The sequence below is a fragment of the Bos indicus genome, chromosome 24 (genome assembly GCF_029378745.1).
Source record: "Bos indicus isolate NIAB-ARS_2022 breed Sahiwal x Tharparkar chromosome 24, NIAB-ARS_B.indTharparkar_mat_pri_1.0, whole genome shotgun sequence".
Taxonomy (NCBI): Eukaryota; Metazoa; Chordata; class Mammalia; order Artiodactyla; family Bovidae; genus Bos; species Bos indicus.
In genome coordinates, this window is record NC_091783.1 from 9,862,581 (window position 1) to 9,885,825 (window position 23,245).

The window sequence follows — 23,245 nt, forward strand, 5'->3', positions numbered from 1 at the left end:
GCCCGGCGCGCGCGGATCTGCCTTCCGCGGCCCCGGGCTGCCCGGGGGCGTCCGGCGCTCCCCGAGGGCGGGCGTGTCCGCGCGGCGCCGGGCGGGGCACGGGCGCGGGGCCTCAGCCTGTTGGAGCGCCGGGGGCGCCGGACCCGGGGGCTTCGGGAGCCCTGCGGGGGCCGGGCCGCCCGAGTCCCACGCAGAGCAGTGTTTTCCAACTCTCCGCCTGCGTCTCATCGGGCCCACCACCACCCGGAGAGACCCCGTCCAGATCTGCCGAGGTAAGAGGACTTGGCTATTGAGGGGTCTCTTGTCCTAAGACCACTGCCAGGGGTCGGGGATGGGGAGCGGAAGATGGAGCTGGCATGTTCGTAGGAAGCGAATCACAAAATGCAACAGGCGGAGCGGAGCAGGAAACTCCTAGCGTTCATGTTTCCCACAGAGAGGAGACTTGTCCAAGACTGAAACTTGGTGAGGTTCTTCGGAACCCAGACGGGCTGCCGCGAAGCTGCTCCTTGAGTCCGGGTTTGGGTCTGAGCTCCCTCTGGTGGCTTCTTTTAAGGATGGAAAACCAGGCTTTTCGGGAGGGAGACTGGAGCAGAACCGGCGTTCTTCGCTCCCACACATTGTCATGACTTCTCCTTAGACAAAAGTGACTGCGCTTAGTATTATAGTTCCTCTGGCAAAGACACCTTGAGCCCTTGAAAGCTAAGCCCTCATCGAGAATCATAAAATGGTCCTTTCAACTTTGGGTTTTTGTCTCTGAGTCTTCCGTGATCAAAACAAGAATGACAGCGGTACTCAAATCTTCTCTTGACTGTATTTGAGTAAAAACATTTTAAATTAAGAAAGCAAGCCACCGTTAAAATAAATACTCTTGGGAAAGTTACATCTTGTAGCCGCTTGTCTTCTACCACCATTGTTATCCTAATATGTGCCTTGAAAAGTATGAGAAAAGGAATCATTTAGTGTAACTTCGATTGTATTAAATAACAGATCTTATTGTCATTCTAAAATTTCTATCAGGAGATGGTAGAACGTTTAAATCTTCCGTTTATGTCCCAGCATACCTGTAGCCTCCGAGAATTTCTGTTTTGTTATGTCCCCCAGAACAAAATTTCTGTTTTGTTTTTCCAGTGTCATGAAAAAGGAACGGAAAAGAGACGTCACTGTTGGTGAAAGGGGAGTTTTCTTTCCCAGTTGATGGTTACTTCGTGATTGGAAAAGAAGTACCTAGGTGGTTGCAAAGATTAGATTTTCATAGTTGTACAGATGAAGCTGATAAAAGAAGATGAGAATATGCTTTCTCAGATGGGTCATAATAGGCTGATGAGTAAGTAAGCCTGACAAGACAGACTGGAAATGAGGGCAGGAATCTGGAATGTTTTAAAACCAAGTAGGACTTTGAACACTTGCTGAGGATTTTTTCTCCCAAAAATGGAGGAAGAAAAAAAAAATTCTCACAGCCAGAAGTGTAAAAAGCTGAGCGGAGTAACAACCCAGTCTGCTCCAAGGATTTCAGTACTTCATCAACTTCTTTGAGAGCACACAGACAAAGGCATCAGACCTGTATGATGAGCTTGTCACCAGTGATGGTATCCTGTGCCAGGAATGACTTCTTAATTTGGATTTTGGAGTGCTTTTTTTTTTTTTTTTTACAATGTGGGGTTTTTGACTCTCCATGTTAGGTAGATTTCTGTCACGGAAGTAACTTGTGAATTCATAGTATTCTTGACTATCTCCACTCCTGTTTGCTGTGTGACATGGGAAAATCAAGAGGCTTTAACATTCCTTGAAGTTTTATTGGAAGCAACACTGCATCAGGGAGGCAGATTCACAGTGTAAGTTTTCTCTTTTTGGCAACTGTACTTTGAATGAGCCGAATGTCAGCAGGATTTCACAGCGCATACAATTTACAGTCTTTGTTTTATCAAGGCCTTAAATGTATGTTTTATACTCAGCAGATGGGAAGCACATTGAACGCTGCATTTGACATGTATGCCTGAGGAAAGGAGCTCCCCGATGGATCATGGCGTTAATGTTTACAGGACATTGCTTATTTTTAGTATTAGTGATGTTTGCTTTCTCCACTTTGGAGGAATCTGTGAGCAATTACTCTGACTGGGCAGTTTTCCCAGATGACATAGATCCATTTAAGACACAGAGAGTGCAAGATGTCAGACCCAATCAAAAACCGAAGAAGAGTATGCTTCATCCACATTTGTATTTTGATGCTGGAGAGATCCAAGCAATGAGACAGAAGTCTCGCACAACCCATTTGCACCTTTTTAGAGCGATCAGAAGTGCGGTGACTGCTATGCTGTCGAACCCGACATACTACCTACCTCCACCCAAGCATGCTGATTTTGCTGCCAAGTGGAATGAAATCTATGGCAACAATCTGCCTCCTTTAGCCCTGTACTGTTTGCTGTGCCCGGAAGACAAAGTTGCCTTTGAATTTGCCTTGGAATACATGGACAGGATGGTGGGCTACAAAGACTGGCTGGTGGAGAATGCACCAGGGGATGAGGTTCCAGTTGGCCACTCCCTAACAGGTTTTGCCACTGCCTTTGACTTTTTATATAACTTATTAGATGGTCGTCGGAGACAAAAATACCTAGAAAAAATATGGGTTATTACTGAGGAAATGTATGAATATTCTAAGGTCCGCTCTTGGGGCAAACAACTTCTTCACAACCATCAAGCTACTAACATGATAGCACTGCTGACCGGGGCTTTGGTGACTGGGGTAGATAAAGGGACTAAGGTAAATCTATGGAAACAGGTTGTAGTAGATGTGATGGAAAAGACAATGTTTCTGTTGAATCACATTGTCGATGGCTCTTTGGATGAAGGTGTGGCCTATGGAAGCTACACAGCTAAATCAGTCACACAGTATGTTTTTCTGGCCCAGCGCCACTTTAATATCAACAACTTGGATAACAACTGGTTAAAAATGCACTTTTGGTTTTATTATGCCACCCTTTTGCCAGGCTTCCAAAGGACCGTGGGGATAGCAGATTCCAATTATAACTGGTTTTATGGTCCTGAGAGCCAGTTAGTTTTTTTGGATAAGTTTGTCTTAAAGAATGGAGCTGGAAATTGGTTAGCTCAGCAAATCAGAAGGCACCGACCTAAAGATGGACCCATGGTCCCCTCCACTGCCCAGAGGTGGAGTACCCTTCACACTGAATACATCTGGTATGACCCCCAGCTCACCCCACAGCCTCCTGCAGAATATGGCACTGCAAAAATGCACATGTTCCCTAACTGGGGTGTGGTCACTTATGGGGCTGGGCTACCAAATACACAGACCAATACCTTTGTGTCTTTTAAGTCTGGGAAGCTAGGAGGGCGTGCTGTGTATGACATAGTTCACTTCCAGCCATACTCCTGGATTGATGGGTGGAGGAGCTTCAACCCTGGACATGAACATCCGGATCAGAACTCATTTACCTTTGCCCCCAACGGGCAGGTGTTTGTTTCCGAAGCTCTCTATGGACCTAAGTTGAGCCACCTGAACAACGTACTGGTGTTCGCGCCGTCACCCACGAGTCAGTGTAATAAGCCCTGGGAAGGTCAGCTGGGAGAATGTGCACAGTGGCTCAAGTGGACCGGCGAGGAGGTTGGTGATGCGGCCGGGGAAATCATTACTGCCTCTCAGCACGGGGACATGATATTTGTGAGTGGAGAAGCCGTGTCGGCTTACTCTTCAGCAATGAAGCTGAAAAGCGTGTATCGGGCTTTGCTTCTCTTAAACTCTCAGACTCTGCTAGTTGTTGATCATGTCGAGAAGCAAGAAGATTCCCCAATAAAATCTGTCAGTGCCTTCTTCCATAATCTGGATATTGATTTTAAGTACATCCCATATAGGTTCATGAACAGGTATAATGGCGCCTTGATGGACGTGTGGGATGCTCACTACAAGATGTTTTGGTTTGATCATCGTGGCAGTAGCCCCCTTGCTAGTATACAGGAAGCAGAGCAAGCCGCTGAATTTAAGAAACGGTGGACTCAGTTTGTCAATGTTACGTTTCAGATGGAATCCGCAATCACAAGAATCGCATATGTCTTCTATGGACCATATGTCAATGTTTCCAGTTGCAGATTTATTGATAATTCCAATTCTGGACTTCAGCTTTCTCTCAATGTCAATAACACCGACCATGTTGTTTCGATCGTGACTGACTACCAGAACTTGAAGACAAGGTTTGACTACCTGGGATTTGGCGGCTTTGCCACTGTGGCTGATCAGGCCCAAGTAACCCGCTTCGGTTTGGGCACTGAGGCAATAGTAAAGCCCATAAGACGCGATAGAGTTATTTTCCCCTTTGGATTTAAATTTAATGTAGCAGTTGGGTTGATTTTGTGCATCGGCCTGGTGATCTTAACTTTTCAGTGGCGGTTTTACCTTTCTTTTAGAAAGCTTATGCGGTGGATCCTCATCCTTGTTATTGCCTTGTGGTCCGTTGAACTGCTGGACGTGTGGAGCGCTTGCACGCAGCCCATCTGTGCCAAGTGGGCGAGGCCGGAGACCGAGGCAAGCGGGCAGGCGCTGGCCCCGGGAGGCCAGCGCACAGACCCGCCGGACGTCGTCATTACCTCACTTCCTGGTTCCGGAGCCGAGATTCTCAAACAACTCTTCTTCAACAGCAGTGACTTCCTCTACATCCGGGTCCCCACAGCCTACATTGACATCCCGGAAACGGAATTGGAAATCGACTCCTTTGTGGACGCCTGTGAATGGACGGCGTCCGAAGTCCACGGCGTGCGTTTCCGTTTACTCCGAGGCTGGTTGCAGTCCTTGGTCCGAGACACGAAACTCCATTTGCAGAACATCCATCTGCATGAACCCAGTAGGGGGAAATTGGCCCAGTATTTTAGCATGAATAAAGACAAGAAAAGGAAGTTGAAAAGGAGAGAGTCTCTGGCAGAACAAAGAAGCAGAATGAAAGGCGCCTTTGACAGAGACGCTGAATACGTCCGGGCTCTGCGGAGACACCTGGTCCACTACCCCAGTGCGCGGCCGGTGCTCAGCCTGGGCAGCGGGAGCTGGACGTTAAAGCTGCATTTCTTTAACGAGGTGTTGGGAGCCTCCATGAGGGCCTTGTACGTGGTGAGGGACCCTCGGGCGTGGGTTTATTCCATGCTGTACAGTAGTAAACCTAGCCTTTACTCTTTGAAGAATGTACAAGAGCACTTAGCTAAGCTGTTTAAAACGGAGGGAAGTGCAGGCCGTTGTACCTTGAACTCAGGCTATGCTGTGGAGTATGAATTGTTGCGGAAGGAACTGTTGGCATCCAGACCTCACCCAGTCTCGCTGCTGGCCCATGCGTGGCTGGCAAACACGGCTGCTGCCCTGAGGCTAAATGCAGACCTGCTGCCCACCAGCTACCAATTAATCAAGTTTGAAGATCTTGTGCATTTCCCTCAGAATACCACGGAAAGGATTTTTGCCTTCCTTGGAATTCCTTTATCTCCTGCTACTTTAAACCAAATATTGTTTGCCACCTCCACAAACCTTTTCTATCTTCCCTACGAAGGGGAGATATCACCCGCTAATACTAACGTTTGGAAACGAAACTTGCCGAAGGATGAAATTAAACTGATTGAGAACATCTGCTGGACGCTGATGGATCGTCTAGGATACCCAAAGTTTATGGACTGAATGCTGCAGGTCAGCAGAGATTTGCACTAATACTTTCCAACCCAATTTGTGGATATGAATTAGAAGTTTGTTTATTCTTGTACTGTGTGTGTTTGTGTGTGTGTTTGTGATCAATTCGTTACATGCAGAGAGATTATTTTAAAAATAAGCACTGTATTTGGCCTAGCAGGATTTATTTTTGTCACCACTTCCCTTGCCTTTGTTTCTGAACTTTTTTCTGCTAATATGTTTCTGCCACAGAGGCTTAGATGAAGTTATATTACCATGGTCAGGGGAGATAGGAGGATTATAAAGGTTTTTGTCTAACTCTCTGCTTCATCTGTAACTCAGCTGATCTAGCCCAGAACCTCATGCACTGCTGAAAGCCTGGCAGTTGCTGCTTTACCCAAGCGCCTCTTGCTTTCAAGATGAACTGCAGAAGTTTCCTAGTTTTTTAGAAGGTGTCCCAACACATTTATCTTGCACGCCACACATACACACAAATCCTTTCACTGTGTAGAATGTTCACAGATATCACTGGGGAAATGGTGAAAGCTCCTATTGGAATTATCGGATCCCTTCTGGAAAATACAAATGGAAATACAGAATGGACTTTTTTTTTTTTTTTTTAGGTCAGAAACAGTGACCTGAAAATCCTCCTTCAAGTTTTTTACTTAGAAGTCATAAGGAATCAGTCTTGGAACAGTGGATGCCAAGGGCTGGTAGGGTATTTTAGGCCCTCTTGTCTCTTTAAAACCCTCTCATTCTTGCTTCCTTGAAACTGCAGCTGTTCACCATTACCGCTCCCACCCTGTCCTTTCTGCCACTGTCACGCAAAACAGTCAGTAGTTGCTAATGGCTAAACTCTGATATTTGTGGGGATTTTTTTTCTCCCTGTCCTGTTGATTAATTTTGTGTCAAAGCCTGAGACCACCTTAGAATCAGATTTCTCCTTGTGGAAGCATCACTGTATGAGTCAAAGCAGTGCTGCTGCTGCCAGTGTTTTTTTAGACTGGAAACAGAATTGGAAAACTGCCTGACTTATCCTGCGTCCCTTTGAATGAGTCTCCAGACTGCCGGTGTCTGCAGAAGTTGAAGGCCAATGGCAGATGATGTCAGAGGCATCTGCTTCCTTTACCATCTGCATCTTATTATAAATGTTGTCGTCATAACACATGGTTCATTTTATTTTGGTAGACGCTGAAATCAAAATGCGATGCCATTAGAAACCAGTGGAGCAATTACAATGAACTGGATGAAACCATGAGGCAGTGTGGGGACTTAATGCAAATCTCTGTGTAGACTGCAGTCTTCCTGATGTTTCAGACTGTAGTTTCACACCACCCCCCTCACCCTCCAGGCGCTAACACTTGGAATTCTGTCATTCTGACCTAGATAAAAGTGGCTTTTTCTCAGTAGTTTGTTGTTATGTCAAAATGTGCCTCCAGGGTGATCAAGCTGTGGGTATGTTACATTCCAGCTGAAGCTAACCAGGCTGTCATTTTTCTTCCATTACAGTAGGAAAACAGCTCTCTCCTACGCCCCCACCTCTACTTCCTGGTGTAGCTCTCCCTGCCCTCTCTCTACAATGTCAAAATGAATGAAAATCCTGTTGGGTTAATACAGGTTGAGAGGGCAACCAAAGACTCAAATCCGTACTATTATTCTCAAGGAAGATTATTCTTCCTATCTCAGGGTTATCGTGATGCATGTAACATTTCTACATGGATGATAACACCATTTCCATTACTGGTCAGAGTCTCAGTGTCTGCTTTCAATTTCTAGGATGTGTGATCGTATATCAAATAAAAAGGCTTTGGGTTGAAAATAATATGAGGTTCGATCAAGGTAAGAATTACCAATGTTTGCAGATAGCAGCAGAGAACACCAATTCTGGACCACTGCCTTTCCTTTAACTTTGCACAGAAACATGCTCACAGGCAGAAGAGAGCCAGGTTGAGTATGCACAGGGGTTGGGGAGAGATGCAGAAAATGAAAAAGAGCAGTTCTGTGAATGAATATGGGAACAAGATGAGAATACATTATTAATAGATAAGGAAAGGGACGCACTTAAAGTGATCTTCACAGGGTATCTTTCACCACTTAGCAAGGTCAGGGTGAATTTCCCTGTCTACTTCTGACCCAAGGGAAAGTTTGCTGGAGGAGACTAATGTTCACAGGTTCTGTTTCTGAGGAATGTTACACGTAGGTGAAAGCTGGCCCAGCCGTTGCATGTGCAAGGACTTGTACATGCTTGGGACCCACTGCCTTAACATCCCAATTATGATCTCAGAACACCTAGGTCCTGCACTTCCAGAGTGTTATCCTAGGAAAAATGTGAACTTACTTTTACTACATTTTTACTCTGATCATCACAAAAATAAAGCAACCCTGATGACTTTATGACATTTTCAAAGGAAACACAAAATGTTCTTTCCATAAAAACAATTCTTTCCTTCATTAATTTCCCCAAACTTGGGCCCAGTTGGAATAAAAGCATTTATTAATACTGTTTACATATTGAAATTCTGAAAGAATGGATTAGGTTTGCTGACATAAAAAGTAGCTTAAGTGTGGTGATAATGTTGATCTAGTTTTCAAAATTTAGAAATGATGCAAATTACTCACTTTGGATGAGAGAGGCCATATCCATAGCCGAATTTACTGTAATGACAATTCCAGAAAGGAAGGAAATGGGAGAACCTGCTCAGGAGAAAGAAGTCTATGATTATACTTAATCTATAGAAACCCAGAAAGGCATGAATTTTAGGTAGATACACTTTAATACCTACATACTGAGCCTAGAACCTGAGTATTAGATGTTTGATTAACTGGGTTTTTGGACAAACAGAATAATTAGTACTATAAATGCCTGGCAGGAATGGGGTAATTGTGTCTAATTCCCAGACGTGGTATAGGATCTGCCATAAATACCTTCGTATTTGAAGAGACTCTCTCCACACACTAGTTATGTTTATTTTATTTTTTCTTTTTGTAGAAATGCCACCCCTTCTGTCTGCCATTGACTTGATTGGCATCATTTATCAGCACAGTTTTTGGTGATTTGGTTTAGGGTCATCATAGATGCTGTGTGTATTAATCACTCAGTCATGTGTGACTGCGACCCTGTGAACTAAAGCTTACCAGGCTCCTCTGTTCTTGAAATTTTCCAGGCAAGGATACTGAAGTGGGTTGCCATTTCCTTCTCCAGGGTATCTTCCCAACCCAGGGATCAAACCCAGGTCTCCTGCATTGCAGGCAGATGCTTTACCATCTGGGCTACTATATAAAGTCTATCTCATTCAGTTATCTGTAAGTAAATATGGACAATGGTTTTAAACTCTGACTTAATTCTGATCATAATTAGAAAAATGTCACTAATTTAGTGAAAAGTGTAAGTAGAAGATAATATGTTATAACACCACTTACAGAGGTAAGGGAGCCTAATATTCTAAGACAGATCTAGGAATTTAATATACATATGTGGGCTATCTACTGCTTGTTTAAATATAGACCAAAGTATGTCTAAAAATAGCTGCTAAGGCAATGTTTTCCATACTTGACTAGTATCATTATTTCCCTTCATGTTGGCAGAAAAATTCAAATAACATTTTAAGAACTAGACTGAATTTTTGTTTTTTATTTTTTTTTTGCACAAAGAATGGAAGGAACTTAAAACAGATTCTCACACTCTCTAGCTAACTTGTAAATGCTTGAGCTGTAATTTACATGAGCTTATGTTGTGTTTAGTCCAAGTAACATGTTTAGTTCCATTTCCAAAGATAGGTTTGGAGAAAGCTTCCAAACCTTAGCCGGGTATCTTGTTTTTGTTCTTCATTTTCATTTTTCTTTCACATCTATCCAGTTACGCAGCGAAGAAAACCTATACTGGAGACCATAGCCCAGTTTATTCTGCTGCTGCTGCTGCTAAGTCGCTTCAGTCGTGTCCGACTCTGTGCGACCCCATAGACGGCAGCCCACCAGGCTCCCCCATCCCTGGGATTCTCCAGGCAAGACCACTGGAGTGGGTTGCCATTTCCTTCTTCAATGCATGAAAGTGAAAAGTGAAAGTGAAGTCGCTCAGTCGTGTCCGACTCTTAGCGACCCCATGGACTGCAGCCCACCAGGCTCCTCCGTCCATGGGATTTTCCAGGCAAGAGTACTGGAGTGGGGTGCCATTGCCTTCTCCGCCAGTTTATTCTAACTATATGTATAACATGACTCCTCTGTTAATAAAAAGCTAAAAGCAACTTGGCTATGGTTGGGATAATTTGTAATAGCCCTCTTCTTTAGGTCTTTGGGTACCTGTGCTAGGATTTTGTCTGGAGCTGAGAAGGCAGATTTGGGAAATGCAGTCCCATGATTTCAGCTACTAAACTTGTACCCTTCAATGATGGACAAGCCATGACTCCACTCTTGTAAGTTAATTTTAAGTCCTGCCTTCAGTCCATTTCACTCTTCTCTGTACTTTGTCCTAACTTACTAAGTAGTAAGAACATCCTGGTACTGTATACCTGGGCTCCACAATTGCCCCCCCTATCATTGGTGGAATCTCCATTTGAGCAGGAGATCTATGAAAGGAAGGTTGGTGCAGGTTCCTTGAGTCATTCCGACAGGTGGTGCAGAGGGTTGGCATAGTGGAGACTTTTGCTTTTAAAGACAGAAGGATCCATCATAAATTAGTCTCAGTATGTGCTGCACAGAACCTTAACGTTTTCATGTTCATCATTACAATCTTCACAACTCACTGGTGTTGATTTTACAGATAGATCTGAAGCCTGTATTCTCTTTGCAGGGAATCTGTTTTTGTGAAGACATTTGGAGCAGGTTTACAATTCAGTTATCAATTCACGGTAGTTTTAGGGTATCTACCACCAAGGTATTGATTTGCATGAGGGAAGAAGACAAAAATGAGTTGACTTTGTGCCTGCCCTGTGAAGAATTGGTGTTCTCGCCAGAGACTTCAGAGCCAGTAGGAATTCATCAAGAGGAGAAGGAGAGGAAGGGCATGCCAGTAGCGATTACCACCCAAGGAGAGGCACCACAAAGTGTCAGCTGCTCTGCCTTAGAAATGGTGGTTATGAGAAAAGGAAGTAGTTTATGGAGCTTCAGTACATTTGGAGAGAGATCACCATCCATGCTTTTCCTAATTAGATTTGACTCTATCATCACAGGACGTCCCATCAGTAAGTAGTGATAGGCACAAGCGGAACAAAACTGCTGACACTCTCTCCCAATTCTCCCCTGACTTAATTGCCCCAACACATTTCTCACAAAGAAATGTGGTCCATAACTGAACAGCAAGGGATGCCCTGAAGAGAAGGCTGTGTGAGTGTGGTTGGACTGGGGTGCATGCAGATTGCTGCTGGTAATAGCAGTAAAGGATAACTCAGGGTATCTCATCTGGGCTCCAGCTGGCCAGTAGCATCTCCTTTTCCTTCCCCGGCCCTCTCAGTGCCTCCAGATTCATATTACCAGGCGGAGCTGACCAATCCTAAGAAGGCAGCAGTGAACAAAACCTATGGAGCTGACAGTCAACCAAATATATTGGGGCGGGGGGGAACTGTTCTTATTCCTACTACGAAAATAGTAGAACTAAGGGAAGGAGGGAAGGAAAAAATGGAAGGAAGGAATTCTGAACCTAAATCTGAACACAAAGTAAGGTGTATAAGGAGAACGGTTTCTCTAACAATTGAGTTCATTATTGTATGAACTGTTTAAGAATCTCTTTGAAATCTTATTATAGCTAAAACTTCAGAAAAAAGGAAAGATTGTAATCTGAACAAACCTTTTGTATAGTACATTGCAGTTGCTCTTTCTATCTTATTTCTTTTAACTATTTCTGTATTGCTGTGACTCTTGAGATGAAATGAATTTTTCCTTTCAAGGGTACTAACACTGGTGTTGAATTGCATCTAAGTGTTAGGTTTTACAGCTTTCTAGATAGCGTGGTGTTTTCCTATATACTATCTCCCTCTCTGTTTCCAAGTGAGGGGTATATACAATGATCCCAGTGATTTAAGGAACCAGACATTCATACACATGGGACATCCATGGTGCTCTTCATTCTTTTGGAAGTTAATTCACCTCCCATCACCATCACTTTTCTCACTTCATGAGTAAATGAACAACACAGAAATCTCTAATCCCTGCATTAAAATCTGACATCCCTCTACGGACAATGCATAAACCACTTCTTACCTTATTCATTTCATAATGGAAATAATGCTCCCAAACTTTGTTCTACTACAATGAAAGATAACTGCCCAACTTTATTAGTGTTTATTTATTGTTTTAAGTGTTCATTTATTCCTTTGCCTTGTTCCAAAAGATTAATTTTGTTTTATATATTTGTTTAAAGTTTCTGGGATTTTAAAATAAGGCTTTTTAAACTATATTGAGCTATTTTAACTTGATGCCTTAATGCAGTATTCCACAAAACTTTGAAGGGAGATTTACAAGAACACAATACAACCAAGAAGTGATGAAATTGCTTCCATAAAACACCCATGAAAAGACAACTACATATAAAGAGTGCAGTTAATAAAAGTTAACCCTACACAGTGAAATAGGTGGGTTCTGCTCTTCATTTTTATTCCAAACATTAACCTGGGGGTCCTGGCATTCAGTGTTAACTCGAACACATCACACTCACAGTGGGCTTATGTGCACCAAGGAACTCGTGTTATTTTTCTTTAGATTGACCAAAATAAACTGAAATGTACATGCATTCAGTTATACTTTATAAAGCTATGGTTTTTCCTGTGGTCATGTATGGATGTGAGAGTTGGACTGTGAAGAAGGCTGAGTGCAGAAGAATTGATGCTTTTGAACTGTGGTGTTGGAGAAGACTCTTGAGAGTCCCTTGGACTGCAAAGAGATCCAACCAGTCCATTGTGAAGGAGATCAGCCCTGGGATTACTTTGGAAGGAATGATGCTAAAGCTGAAACTCCAGTACTTTGGCCACCTCATGCGAAGAGTTGACTCATTGGAAAAGACTCTGATGCTGGGAGGGATTGGGGGCAGGAGGAGAAGGGGATGACAGAGGATGAGATGGCTGGATGGCATCACTGACTCGATGGACGTGAGTCTCTGAACTCTGGGAGTTGGTGATGGACAGGGAGACCTGGCGTGCTGCAATTCATGGGGTCGCAAAGAGTCGGACACAACTGAGCGACTGAACTGACCTATAAAATGTGCGTTTATAGTTACTGAACAAAAACCCCATTACTAAAAGGTACTTGCTTTTATGCTCAGTCACTCAGTCGTGTCCAGGTTTTTGCAACCCCATGGACTGTTGCCTGTCAGGCTCCTCTGTCCATGGGATTCTCCAGACAATACTGGAGTGGGTTGCCATTTCCTTCTCCAGGACTTTCTTGTGCACCCACATGAAAATCTGGCACGATTCTGTTATCATATGGGGTGTAAGGTTTTCTGTGTATAATCAACATATTGTACTCATAGGTTTTTCACAAGCTATGTTTATGCCTTTCTTCCATTTCCTTGGTTAATTTGAAGAGGGAGATTTCTATTAAAAATGTTATATTAACAACACTTTGTATATTATATGAACTTTGAAATTTGATAAAATTTGAATACAAATCACGAGGTCAGTAAATAATAACCAGCTGTGAGTTGTTGCTCAAACTACTGCACAATTGCACTCATTTCACATGCTAGTAAAGTAATGCTCAAAATTATCCAAGCCAGGCTTCAGCAATATGTGGACTGTGAACTTCCAGATGTTCAAGGTGGTTTTAGAAAAGGCAGAGGAACCAGAGATCAAATTGCCAACATCCACTGGATCAAAAAAGCAAGAGAGTTCCAGAAAAACATCTATTTCTGCTTTATTGACTATGCCAAAGCCTTTGACTGTGTGGATCACAATAAACTGTGGAAAATTCTGAAAGAGATGGGAATACCAGAACACCTGACCTGCCTCTTGAGAAACCTTTATGCAGGGCAGGAAGCAACAGTTAGAACTGTACATGGAACAACAGACTGGTTCCAAATAGGAAAAGAAGTATGTCAAGGCTGTATATTGTCACCCTGCTGATTTAACTTTTATGCAGAGTACATCATGAGAAATGCTGGGCTGGAAGAAGTACAAGCTGGAATCAGGATTGCTGGGAGCAATATCAATAACCTCAGATATGCAGATGACACCACCCTTATGGCAGAAAGTGAAGAGGTGCTAAAAAGCCTCTTGATGAAAGTGAAAGAGGAGAGTGAAAAAGTTGGCTTAAAGCTCAACATTCAGAAAACGAAGATCATGGCATCTGGTCCCATCACTTGATGGGAAATAGATGGGGAAACAGTGGAAACAGTGTCAGACTTTATTTTAGGGGGCTCCAAAATCACTGTAGATAGTGGCTGCAGCCATGAAATTAAAAGACGCTTACTCCTTGGAAAGAAAGTTATGACTAACCTAGATAGCATATTCAAAAGCAGAGACATTACTTTGCCAACAGAGGTCTGTCTAGTCAAGGCTATGCTTTTTCCTGTGGTCATGTATGGATGTGAGAGTTGGACTGTGAAGAAAGCTGAGTGCCAAAGAACTGATGCTTTTGAACTGTGGTGTTGGAGAAGACTCTTGAGAGTCCCTTGGACTGCAAGGAGATCCAACCAGTCCATTCTGAAGATCAGTCCTGGGTATTCTTTGGAGGGACTGATGCTGAAGCTGAAACTCCAATACTTTGGCCACCTGGTGTGAAGAGTTGACTCATTGGAAAAGACTCTGATGCTGGGAGGGATTGGGGGCAGGAGGAGAAGGGGACCACAGAGGATGAGGTGGCTGGATGACATCACTGACTCGATGGACGTGAGTCTGAGTGAACTCTGGGAGTTGGTGATGGACAGGGAGGCCTGGCGTGCTGTGGTTCATGGGGTCACAAAGAGTCGGACACGACTGAGTGACTGAACTGAACTGAACTGTGTGGTGTTGGGGAGTTTTCTTAATTTGAAATGATCATTTCCCCATCTTTAAAACTCCCCAGAGTTGATGTAAGGATTAAATAAAATCACATGTAAAAATTAATAGAATGATACTTGTTTCCTCTCTGCAATCACCTCAAATTCATTTTCTATCAAACCCATATGTAACAGAATGCACCATTCTCCGAAGAAGAAAATATTAAAGTGTCCCCAGAGGATTTGAGCCTACATAGTTGGCATATAGACCAAATAGACACCTATTTTAATATTTCATATATGCACTGAGTTGTAAAAACATGTAAAATCACAATTATGCAATTAATATATGTGGAAATAATTTGGAGCATTTTTCATGTTCACATTTTTTAAAAAATCATTCAAATTTTCACTTACTTCAGTGCTTTATTTCTAAAGTCATGGTTTGAGTTATTCTAGAGAATATTGTATTTCCTTCTGAATTTTATTAAGATAGAGACTCTCTTAAGTTTATGTTTAGTCACCCGGTTGTATCTGACTCTTTGGAACCCCATGGACTGTAGCCCACCAGGCTCCTCTGTCCATGGGATTTTTCAAGCAAGAATACTGAAGGAGGTTGCCATTTCCTCCTCCATGGTATCTTCCCAACCCAGAGATTGAATCTGCATCTCTTGTGTCTCCTGCATTGCAGCAGAATTATTTACCCGCTACGCCATCAGAGAAGCCTATTGAATTTAAGTATGATGCTATTACTTGAAGTTTTATATCATGTTACGAGAGCTATTTGTATAACATTAATCATAATTTTATGTTCATACCTTCATTCAGTAGATACATTATTATGATCTTATGCATCAAAATCAATGTATTTTCCTATTTTAATATTTTCATTTATTTATTATGAAATATGCATAAAAGCTGGGAGTGTTGAAGACTATGTGTGAACATGACATTTACTGCACTGGCTATGATGGAATAAGTGAGGGCCAACCTTGTGGCTCAGTGGTAGAGAATCCGCCTGCTAATGCAGGAGATGCAGGTTCAGTCCCTGGGTTAGGACAATCCCCTGGAGAAGGAAATGGCAACCCACTCCAATATTCTTGCCTGGAAAATCCCATGGACTGAGGAGCCTGGTTGGCCACAGCCCACAGGGTTGCAAAAGAGTCAGACACGACAGCAGCTAAACAACAACAATCTGAGGTAGCATATCCAAGTTATACATGTCATGATTATATAGCTTGACACTGTATGTAACAGATGGTTTTATGAATATAAAATGATCTCTTTATAGAACACTTAATGCGCACATCCTTCACACACATTTTTTGGCTCAGGGTTAAGTTCTACAATACGTTATCATCTGCCTGGTGCTTTGTAAGTGTGGGTGTTTTTTCCCTTCTGTGGCTGTAGATCACAACCCAGGAGCAGTTCCAGAGCCTCCAGTTGGAACCTCAGCCTTCCAGCAAGGAGCCCGGGACAGCATGCGCCTCTGCCCAGGGAACGGGTGCCCCACACCTACGATCACAGCATTCATCTCACTGAGGACAGGAATTCCTCTTCTATGACTGGTTTTCCCTGGAGACTGCCGTCCAGACCCTGGCTGAGGTCCACTGTATGCAAATCAGAAGACACTGTTTTGCTGAGCCTTGCACGTGTCAGGTCTGCTGCCCCTACTTCTCCAACTGTAGGTGTGATGGATAGGTTACGCTAATCTGTGGACCCTGAAAAGACGTGCTGACCCTATCAGAAGCCCTCTTCTGTGATGTTGATGTCTCTGTGACCACAGCTGAGACTTAGAGTCAGAACCCCTATACTCACACCCTACCATGTGGTGCAGAGCGTATACCTCTGACCTTCGATTACTGTATCCTCCCACCCTAACCAGCGACCCCAGAGGTAACAACTATCCTGAGTTTTGTGTTTACCATTCCTGTGCTCTTCTTTATAGCTCCACCACATATGTCTCTATATTTATCAACACATTGTGCATTTTTGCATGTTTTTATACATTATGTAAACCTAACATACTGCATATATTCTTACACAGCTTGCTTTTCTTCACTCAAAATTTTGTCTAATGCATGTTGATGTTTGCAGGTGGAGAGCACTTATTTCCAACACAGTGAGTTCCAATATAGACTACTGTCCAAACAGCATACTTTATGAAGCTTTCATCTTGTTGGATTTGGGGAATATTTTTAATTTTTGTAATTTTAAACATTATACATAAAACTTTATATATGCTATATAATGCATATATGTTAATGCAAGAATTTTGTCATTGTGTTTTTTGTTTTTTGTTTTTTTGTACTCAGAAACCTTCCCACCCAGCCCCACTCCAGCCTAGTGTATATATTGAGGGCTCAACGCACATCCTCAAGTATTCTTGATACCAAATTATTATTTTCACAGATTGTTTGTACCAGTTGACACTCTAGCAATTGTTGAAAAGCTTATGTTGCTCCAAAGCTTCTCCTGTACTTGGCATTTTCATAGTTTTAAATACTTTTCTGTCTAGTGGGATAAAAGAGTGCTATGTCTTTTTTTTTGGTTCTGTTAATAACATAGAACACGTGTGCAGCAATGCACTAGTGCACACACACACACAGCCGTCCTTATTTTTCCCATTTGTGTTTCTTCTTTTGTGAAAAGAAATCATGTTCCTGTCTTTTATGCATTTTTCCATGGCATTCATTTTTTTCTCATTGATTCATTGACATTTACTGTATATTAATAATACTAATCCTTTTTTAGTTATACTTGCAGTGAATAACTTCTTGGCTTATATTTTTATGATCTTTGCACTATGACTTTTATAATACATTTTGATATGCAGGTGTTCTTAATTTGAACGTAGACAAAATATGTTTACAAATAATTTTTCTTTATTATTTATACTTTTTAACATCTTATCAAAGAATCTTAGCATCTTGGCACTGAAAATGTTCTCCTCTATTTTCCTATCATTATCAATTGCTGCCAAATAATATTACCACACTTGTAATAGCTTAGAACATCACACATTCATTATCTCACAGTTTCTGTGGGTCGGGAATCCAAGCCTGGCTGAACTTGGTCGTCTGCTCGTACATGTGGCTGAAGTGACGTTGATGGGACTAAGATCTCATCTGAGAAGCACCCACTTCCAAGCTCATGTGATTGTTGGCAAGACTGAATTCTTTGTGGGCTATTGGACTAAAAGCCTCAGTTCTTTTCTGCCTGTTGGCAGGAGACCTTGAATCACTTGCCATGTGAGCTTCTCCATTGGCAGTTAACTTCACGAAGTCAGGATGAGAGAGTCTATAGAGAAACTGCTAACATGCTATCATAATCTTGGAAGCGACACCCAGGCAGCTTTGGTTAGAAGCTAGTCAGAGGTCCCCTTACCCCTACACCCAGGAAAGGGTTTCCACAAAGACAGGACTACCAGGAGAAGGAGAGCTTATTTTGCCTTTTATATTTAAGTATTTAATCTGCATACTTAGTTGGTCAGTCATGTCTGATTCTTTGGGACCCCATGGACTGTAGCCCACCAGGCAACTCTGTTCATGAAATTTCCTGGGATTTCCCAGGCAAGAATACTGGAGTGAGTTGCCATTTCCTTCTCCATTTAATCTGCTTTACATTAACTGTTAAGTCCATTCTGAGGTTGTTTTTTTTTTTTTTTTCCCCTTGTATGAATAACCTGCTGTCCTAGACTGAAAAGATTCAGTACCCTCTCCTTTCCACTAATCTTCAATGCCATTTCTACTGCATATCAAGTCCTTATGTTTTGTGTGAGCTGATTTCTGAGTTCTCTACTGTACTCCACTGGCAAATTTGATTACCCGATGACAGTACTGCACTGTCTTAATTACTGCAGTCTTTTTGTTGGCCTTGAAATCTGGTAAGGGAAGTTTTTTTATTTTCTTTTTTCTATTTCTTAAGCCTTTGTTCTTCCATATGCATTTTAGAATTAGTTAGCATAGCTCCTCAAAGCAAGCAAACAAAGAACAATACATGTTATTGTAAATGCATTACATCAATTTTGGGAGAATTGACCTCTTTAATTAATCCCAATTCATAAGCATGGCATATCTCTCCTTTTATATAACATTTGTTAATCCTTTGATAGATTTAAGTATGAGCACTTTATATATTACAGTGGATCATATTTATTTTTAATTGTGTGTCCTAACTGATGATAGTATGTAGAAAATACAGTTGACTTTTGTGTATTTATATTATATCAGGGAACTTACTAATTTAATAATTTACCTGTAAATTTTTTTGAAATACTTATATAAGATGATTTTGTAATCTGTAATTAATGGAATACATTTCTGTCCTTTTAATTTTATAACTTTTTAATGTTCTTACTGGGTTTGTTAGGACGTCTTATAAAGTACTGAGTGGATCTGGCAATGTGAATATTCTTGTACTGTTCCTAATGTGAATGGAGTAATTGTACATTTCACCACTGAGCAAATGAATGGATGCTGTGTGTATTTCATAGATTCCCTTTATCAGGATGCAATACTCCCTTCTATTGCCAGTTGATAATTGCCTTTTTATCATCAGTGCATGATGAGATTTATTCATGCTTTTACTGTATTTATTGTGATAATCATATGTTTCTTTGCCCTAATCTGTTAATGCAAGGTATTTTGTGAAGATATTTTTTTCTTTTGAGATTAAACCAAATTTGGCTTGCTATGATGAAACCAGACTGGGAGTGATTTATAATATTTGTTGCTGAATTGAGCTTATTAATAATTAAGATGTTTATATCAACATTTGTAATTGTAATTTTCTCATGATATATTTGTCTAATTTTCAAGTCAGCAAACTTGTCACACAAAGTAAGTTGAGGATGTTCTATTTTTATATTCTCTAGATGAGTTTGCATGGGATTGAAATGACCTAATACAAGAATGTTTGTCAGAACGCATTTGTAAAATTATCTGAGCATTCTGTTTTCTTTGTAGGAACACTTTAACTAAATATAAAATTTTATTTGGTGGTTATAGGGTTCTTTTATTTACCTCATGAATTTATTTTGAAGCCTATTTTGGCAAATTATGTTTTTAAGGAATCTGTACTGTTCTTTTAATTTTTCACATTTATTGAGCTAAATTTACTCAAAATGCAAATTACCTAATTTGCATTTCTAATTATCCATCTCCCACATATGTATTTTCTCTCCCTAATACTGCGTATGTGTGCCTTATTTCTTTATGTTCCTGATGCTTTTGGGCTGGTGAATATTGACAATAATAGGCCATATAGTTAAATTACCTTCCATATTGGTGGTGGTTTAGTCGCTAAGTCATGTCCAACTCTTTGCAACCCCGTGAACTGTAGCCCACCAGAGACCCCATGGACGCTAGCCCACCAGTCTCCTCTGTCCATGGAATTCTCCAGGCAAAATACTGGAGCGGGTTGCCATTTCCTTCTCCAAGGGATCTTCCAGACCCAAGGATTGAATCCTGGTCTCCTGCATTGCAGGAGATTCTTTACTGACTGAGCTACCAGGGAAGCCCTATTTATCTTCTCTATTAGGAATATAAATTGAAGGTCCTTTACAACGACTAATTTTTAGCTTTTTTGTTCTTACCTAATATTTTATGTTTATTTGCTATTGCATAACCAGCTCCTAATCTTATATATTTCCTTTATTTCTCTAACATCAATTATTTTTCTTTTTTAATCTTTAATTATATGCCCCATTATTTTTTGTCAATGTTCACCAGCCAAAAACCACCATGAAGAAACTGTATTTATTAGAGTAAGAGGGTTTTAAGCAGTACAGCTTTGCTCTGCCCTATATAAAAAAATGAACTAACAAAAACAGCATTAAAAAAAAGCACCAATTAGAAAATAGGATTTTACCACAAACAAGTAAAGATTCAATATCTTTAATGTAGAAAAGATTTTACTTATATGTAAGCAAAAAAATGATTACAACTTTAAAAGAGACAGAAGTTAAAAGCAATAGAGCAGATAATCAGTTTCACTAATTCAAAGTACAAATACTGTCACTTCCCTTTTCTTTTACAGTTTGTATCTTGGCCTCCAAATTATTTCTACTTAAGGCCTGTCCTCCCAGTACTAAATAAATTAAAAAAAAAAAAAAAATACAGGGGAAAAAGTCTAAAATTCCTTGGGATTTAATCAAAAGGTTTAGGACTACTTCCAAACATAAATCAAGAAAGAGCTTTAATCCCATGTGACCAATACTTTACCTGTTTCTCACTGGTATAATGTATCACTGTAGATGACTGGGCCTGTCCAACGCAACAAATGATGCTTTTCTACAGAGGCTAGAATCACATGCCTATATTGTTTCTGCAGAGTTCACATTAGTGACCCATGCACAAAAGGCCAGTTCATTTTAATTCACCTCCCCCACTCCTTTTTTTTTTTTTTTCTTAATTTTATTCTTGAAAGCACAACCTACTGGACTGCTGTTCTTGGGTCTAGAAAATTTGCCTACATTAGGTGTATATTGATATTATGCAGAAATTACTCCCACCTCCTGCACCATCCTTGCAAAAACCATTAGACATTTTTATAGAGACTGGATTACCAGCCTAAAATCCCCTCCCAGGGGAATGTCATTTCAGGTATTTTCTCGTCCTTTCTTGAACAAGTGATTGTTTTGAGGGCCATGCTGGACCAATTTTAAGGGCTCTGTACTTCCAGATTTTGAAAAGAGGTATCAGTTATAGGTCACTTCACGTTCACAAATGCCCTGGGCCCCTTCAGGAAAGAAATTGGCAATCACCAAGGAAATTGATTCAGATTACTTCAGGAAATACAGATACAAGATGGCCAGAAAACCACATGACCCAGTCCAGTAGGGAAGAAAATCTAAGGTGGGTATCCGGCTTCCCGTCATTGCAGGGCACTTCCCAGGAGGCCCCCTCCAGTCTCAACTCAGGGGGTCCTCAGAAGAATCCTAGGAGCTCAGTAGCTGGGGAAATGGAGAAGAAGGATGGAACTTAAGAGCAACCAGTGTTCAAATATCCACGGACTGCATTCCTGCTTCCAGTGGTACCTGAGTGGACAGTCTACCCAGTAGCTCTGCACATGCGCAAAGCTGAACTAATCAGTGAAAATCAGTAAAAGGAAAATCCATAAAAACCTGGATATTAAAGTGAGGTAAAGACACTCCTGAAAAACCCACTGGCCAAAGAAAAAATAAAAAGAGATATCAAAAAATATTTTGAGACAAACAAAGATGAAACACAGTATATAAAAACTCATGGGGTGCAGCAAAAGTAGTTCTATGAGGAAAGGTTATATTAATAGCTATGAGTGACTACATTAAGAAAACAGGTCTCAAATAAACAACCCAATAGTATATTTCAAGGAGCTAGGAAAAGCAACAAATTAAGCCCAAATTTAACAGAAGAAAGCAAATATAGAGATTAGTATAGAAATAAATGAAATAGAGAATAGGAAAACAATAGAAATGATTAACAAAACTAAGTGTTTATTCTTCAAAAAGATAAATAAAATTGTTAAAAACCGTAGGATGGTTACCAAGAAAAACACAGAGAGGACTTAAAAATAAAGGCAGAAGTAAAAGGAGAGAAATTAAAATTAATACCACATAAATACAAAGGCTCTTAAGATATGATAATTATATACCAATCAACTGGACACCCTAAAAAGTTAGATTTATTGCTAAAAACATGCATCCTGCTAAGACTGAATCCTGAAGAAATATAAATCTGAAAAGACCAATAATGAATAAGAAGATTGAGTCAGTAACAAAAAAATTAAATAGTAATAAGAACTGGAGAAAATAAATATTGGAGAAAGCGTTAGTATCAGTGTCACCTAGTTATAGTTATCAGATTACTTTAGAATATTTTCTTCGACCTGGGTATAGGAAAAGGCTTTCTAACTAAGACTCAATATTCACATGCCTGAGTTCACTTTTGATTACGGACCAAAGAAACCAATATTGCTTCAACCCTCTCACAGACAGCAGCATTTAACTCTAGAGAAAACTTTTTAAATAAATAATAAACACACACGCAACTACTAGAAGATGCTGGAGAGTGATCCAAAAATGAGCAGAAATCCGAAAGAATTTCACTATTGGAAAAAGGAAGAGGCACTAGGGATTTTCTTGTTTCACCACTTCTAGCTTCAAGGCAGGCCTCGCCTGCAGCACAAACGGAAGCTAAAAAGCCAACAGACTAGAAAATGCCATTTTCCGGTGAAAGAAGAAACTGTAAAAGAGGAGTGCCAGAGACTGGGGGCACAAACGCCATGCAGAAACTCTACCTAAGTATCTTTGAGTGTGTGCTCAGTCATGTCCGACTCTTTGTGACCCACGGACTGTAGACCACCAGGCCCCTCTGTCCATGGCATTTCCCAGGCAAGGATACTGGAGTGGGTTGCCGTTTCTGCCTCTAGGGGATCTTCCTGATCCAGGACTCAATCCTGAGCCTCCTATGTGTCCTGCTTTGGCAGGTGAATTCTTTACCACTGCCCCTAAATACCTGGCCTATTCGTAAACCATGAACGCTAAGGGCTGAGTCTTAGCTTAACCATAAAGATAAAATAACCCATCTAAGATTCAATCTGTTAAAAGTCCAAAACTGAGCAGAATTAAAACCATTAAATCAATAAACAGTCTTTAGTAAGAGTTTATCATGCATCACTTCAGTTCAGTCACTCAGTGGAGTCCAATTCCTTGT

General features: G+C 41.0%; 1 protein-coding gene across 4 annotated transcripts; it reads left to right on the forward strand.

Annotated features, from left to right (window-relative positions):
* Nucleotides 1-133: 133 nt before the first annotated feature.
* Nucleotides 134-19,252, forward strand: DSEL (dermatan sulfate epimerase like). 4 transcript variants are annotated; one of them, XR_011563768.1, is made up of 4 exons: nucleotides 134-272; nucleotides 1,129-5,668; nucleotides 6,271-6,360; nucleotides 15,960-19,252. XR_011563768.1 is itself a non-coding variant. In XM_070778686.1 (4 exons), exon 3 carries the CDS (start codon nucleotides 2,021-2,023, stop codon nucleotides 5,657-5,659), a length of 3,639 nt encoding a protein of 1,212 aa, XP_070634787.1. In that variant the 5' UTR covers nucleotides 134-272; nucleotides 1,129-1,832; nucleotides 1,956-2,020; the 3' UTR covers nucleotides 5,660-5,668; nucleotides 6,271-13,205. The 4 variants fall into 4 exon arrangements, 3 of the variants coding, with proteins under 3 accessions (XP_070634787.1, XP_019842444.2, XP_070634786.1); XM_070778686.1 differs by lacking the exon at nucleotides 15,960-19,252 and having other exon boundaries at nucleotides 1,129-1,832; nucleotides 1,956-5,668; nucleotides 6,271-13,205; XM_019986885.2 differs by lacking the exon at nucleotides 6,271-6,360.
* Nucleotides 19,253-23,245: the final 3,993 nt, after the last annotated feature.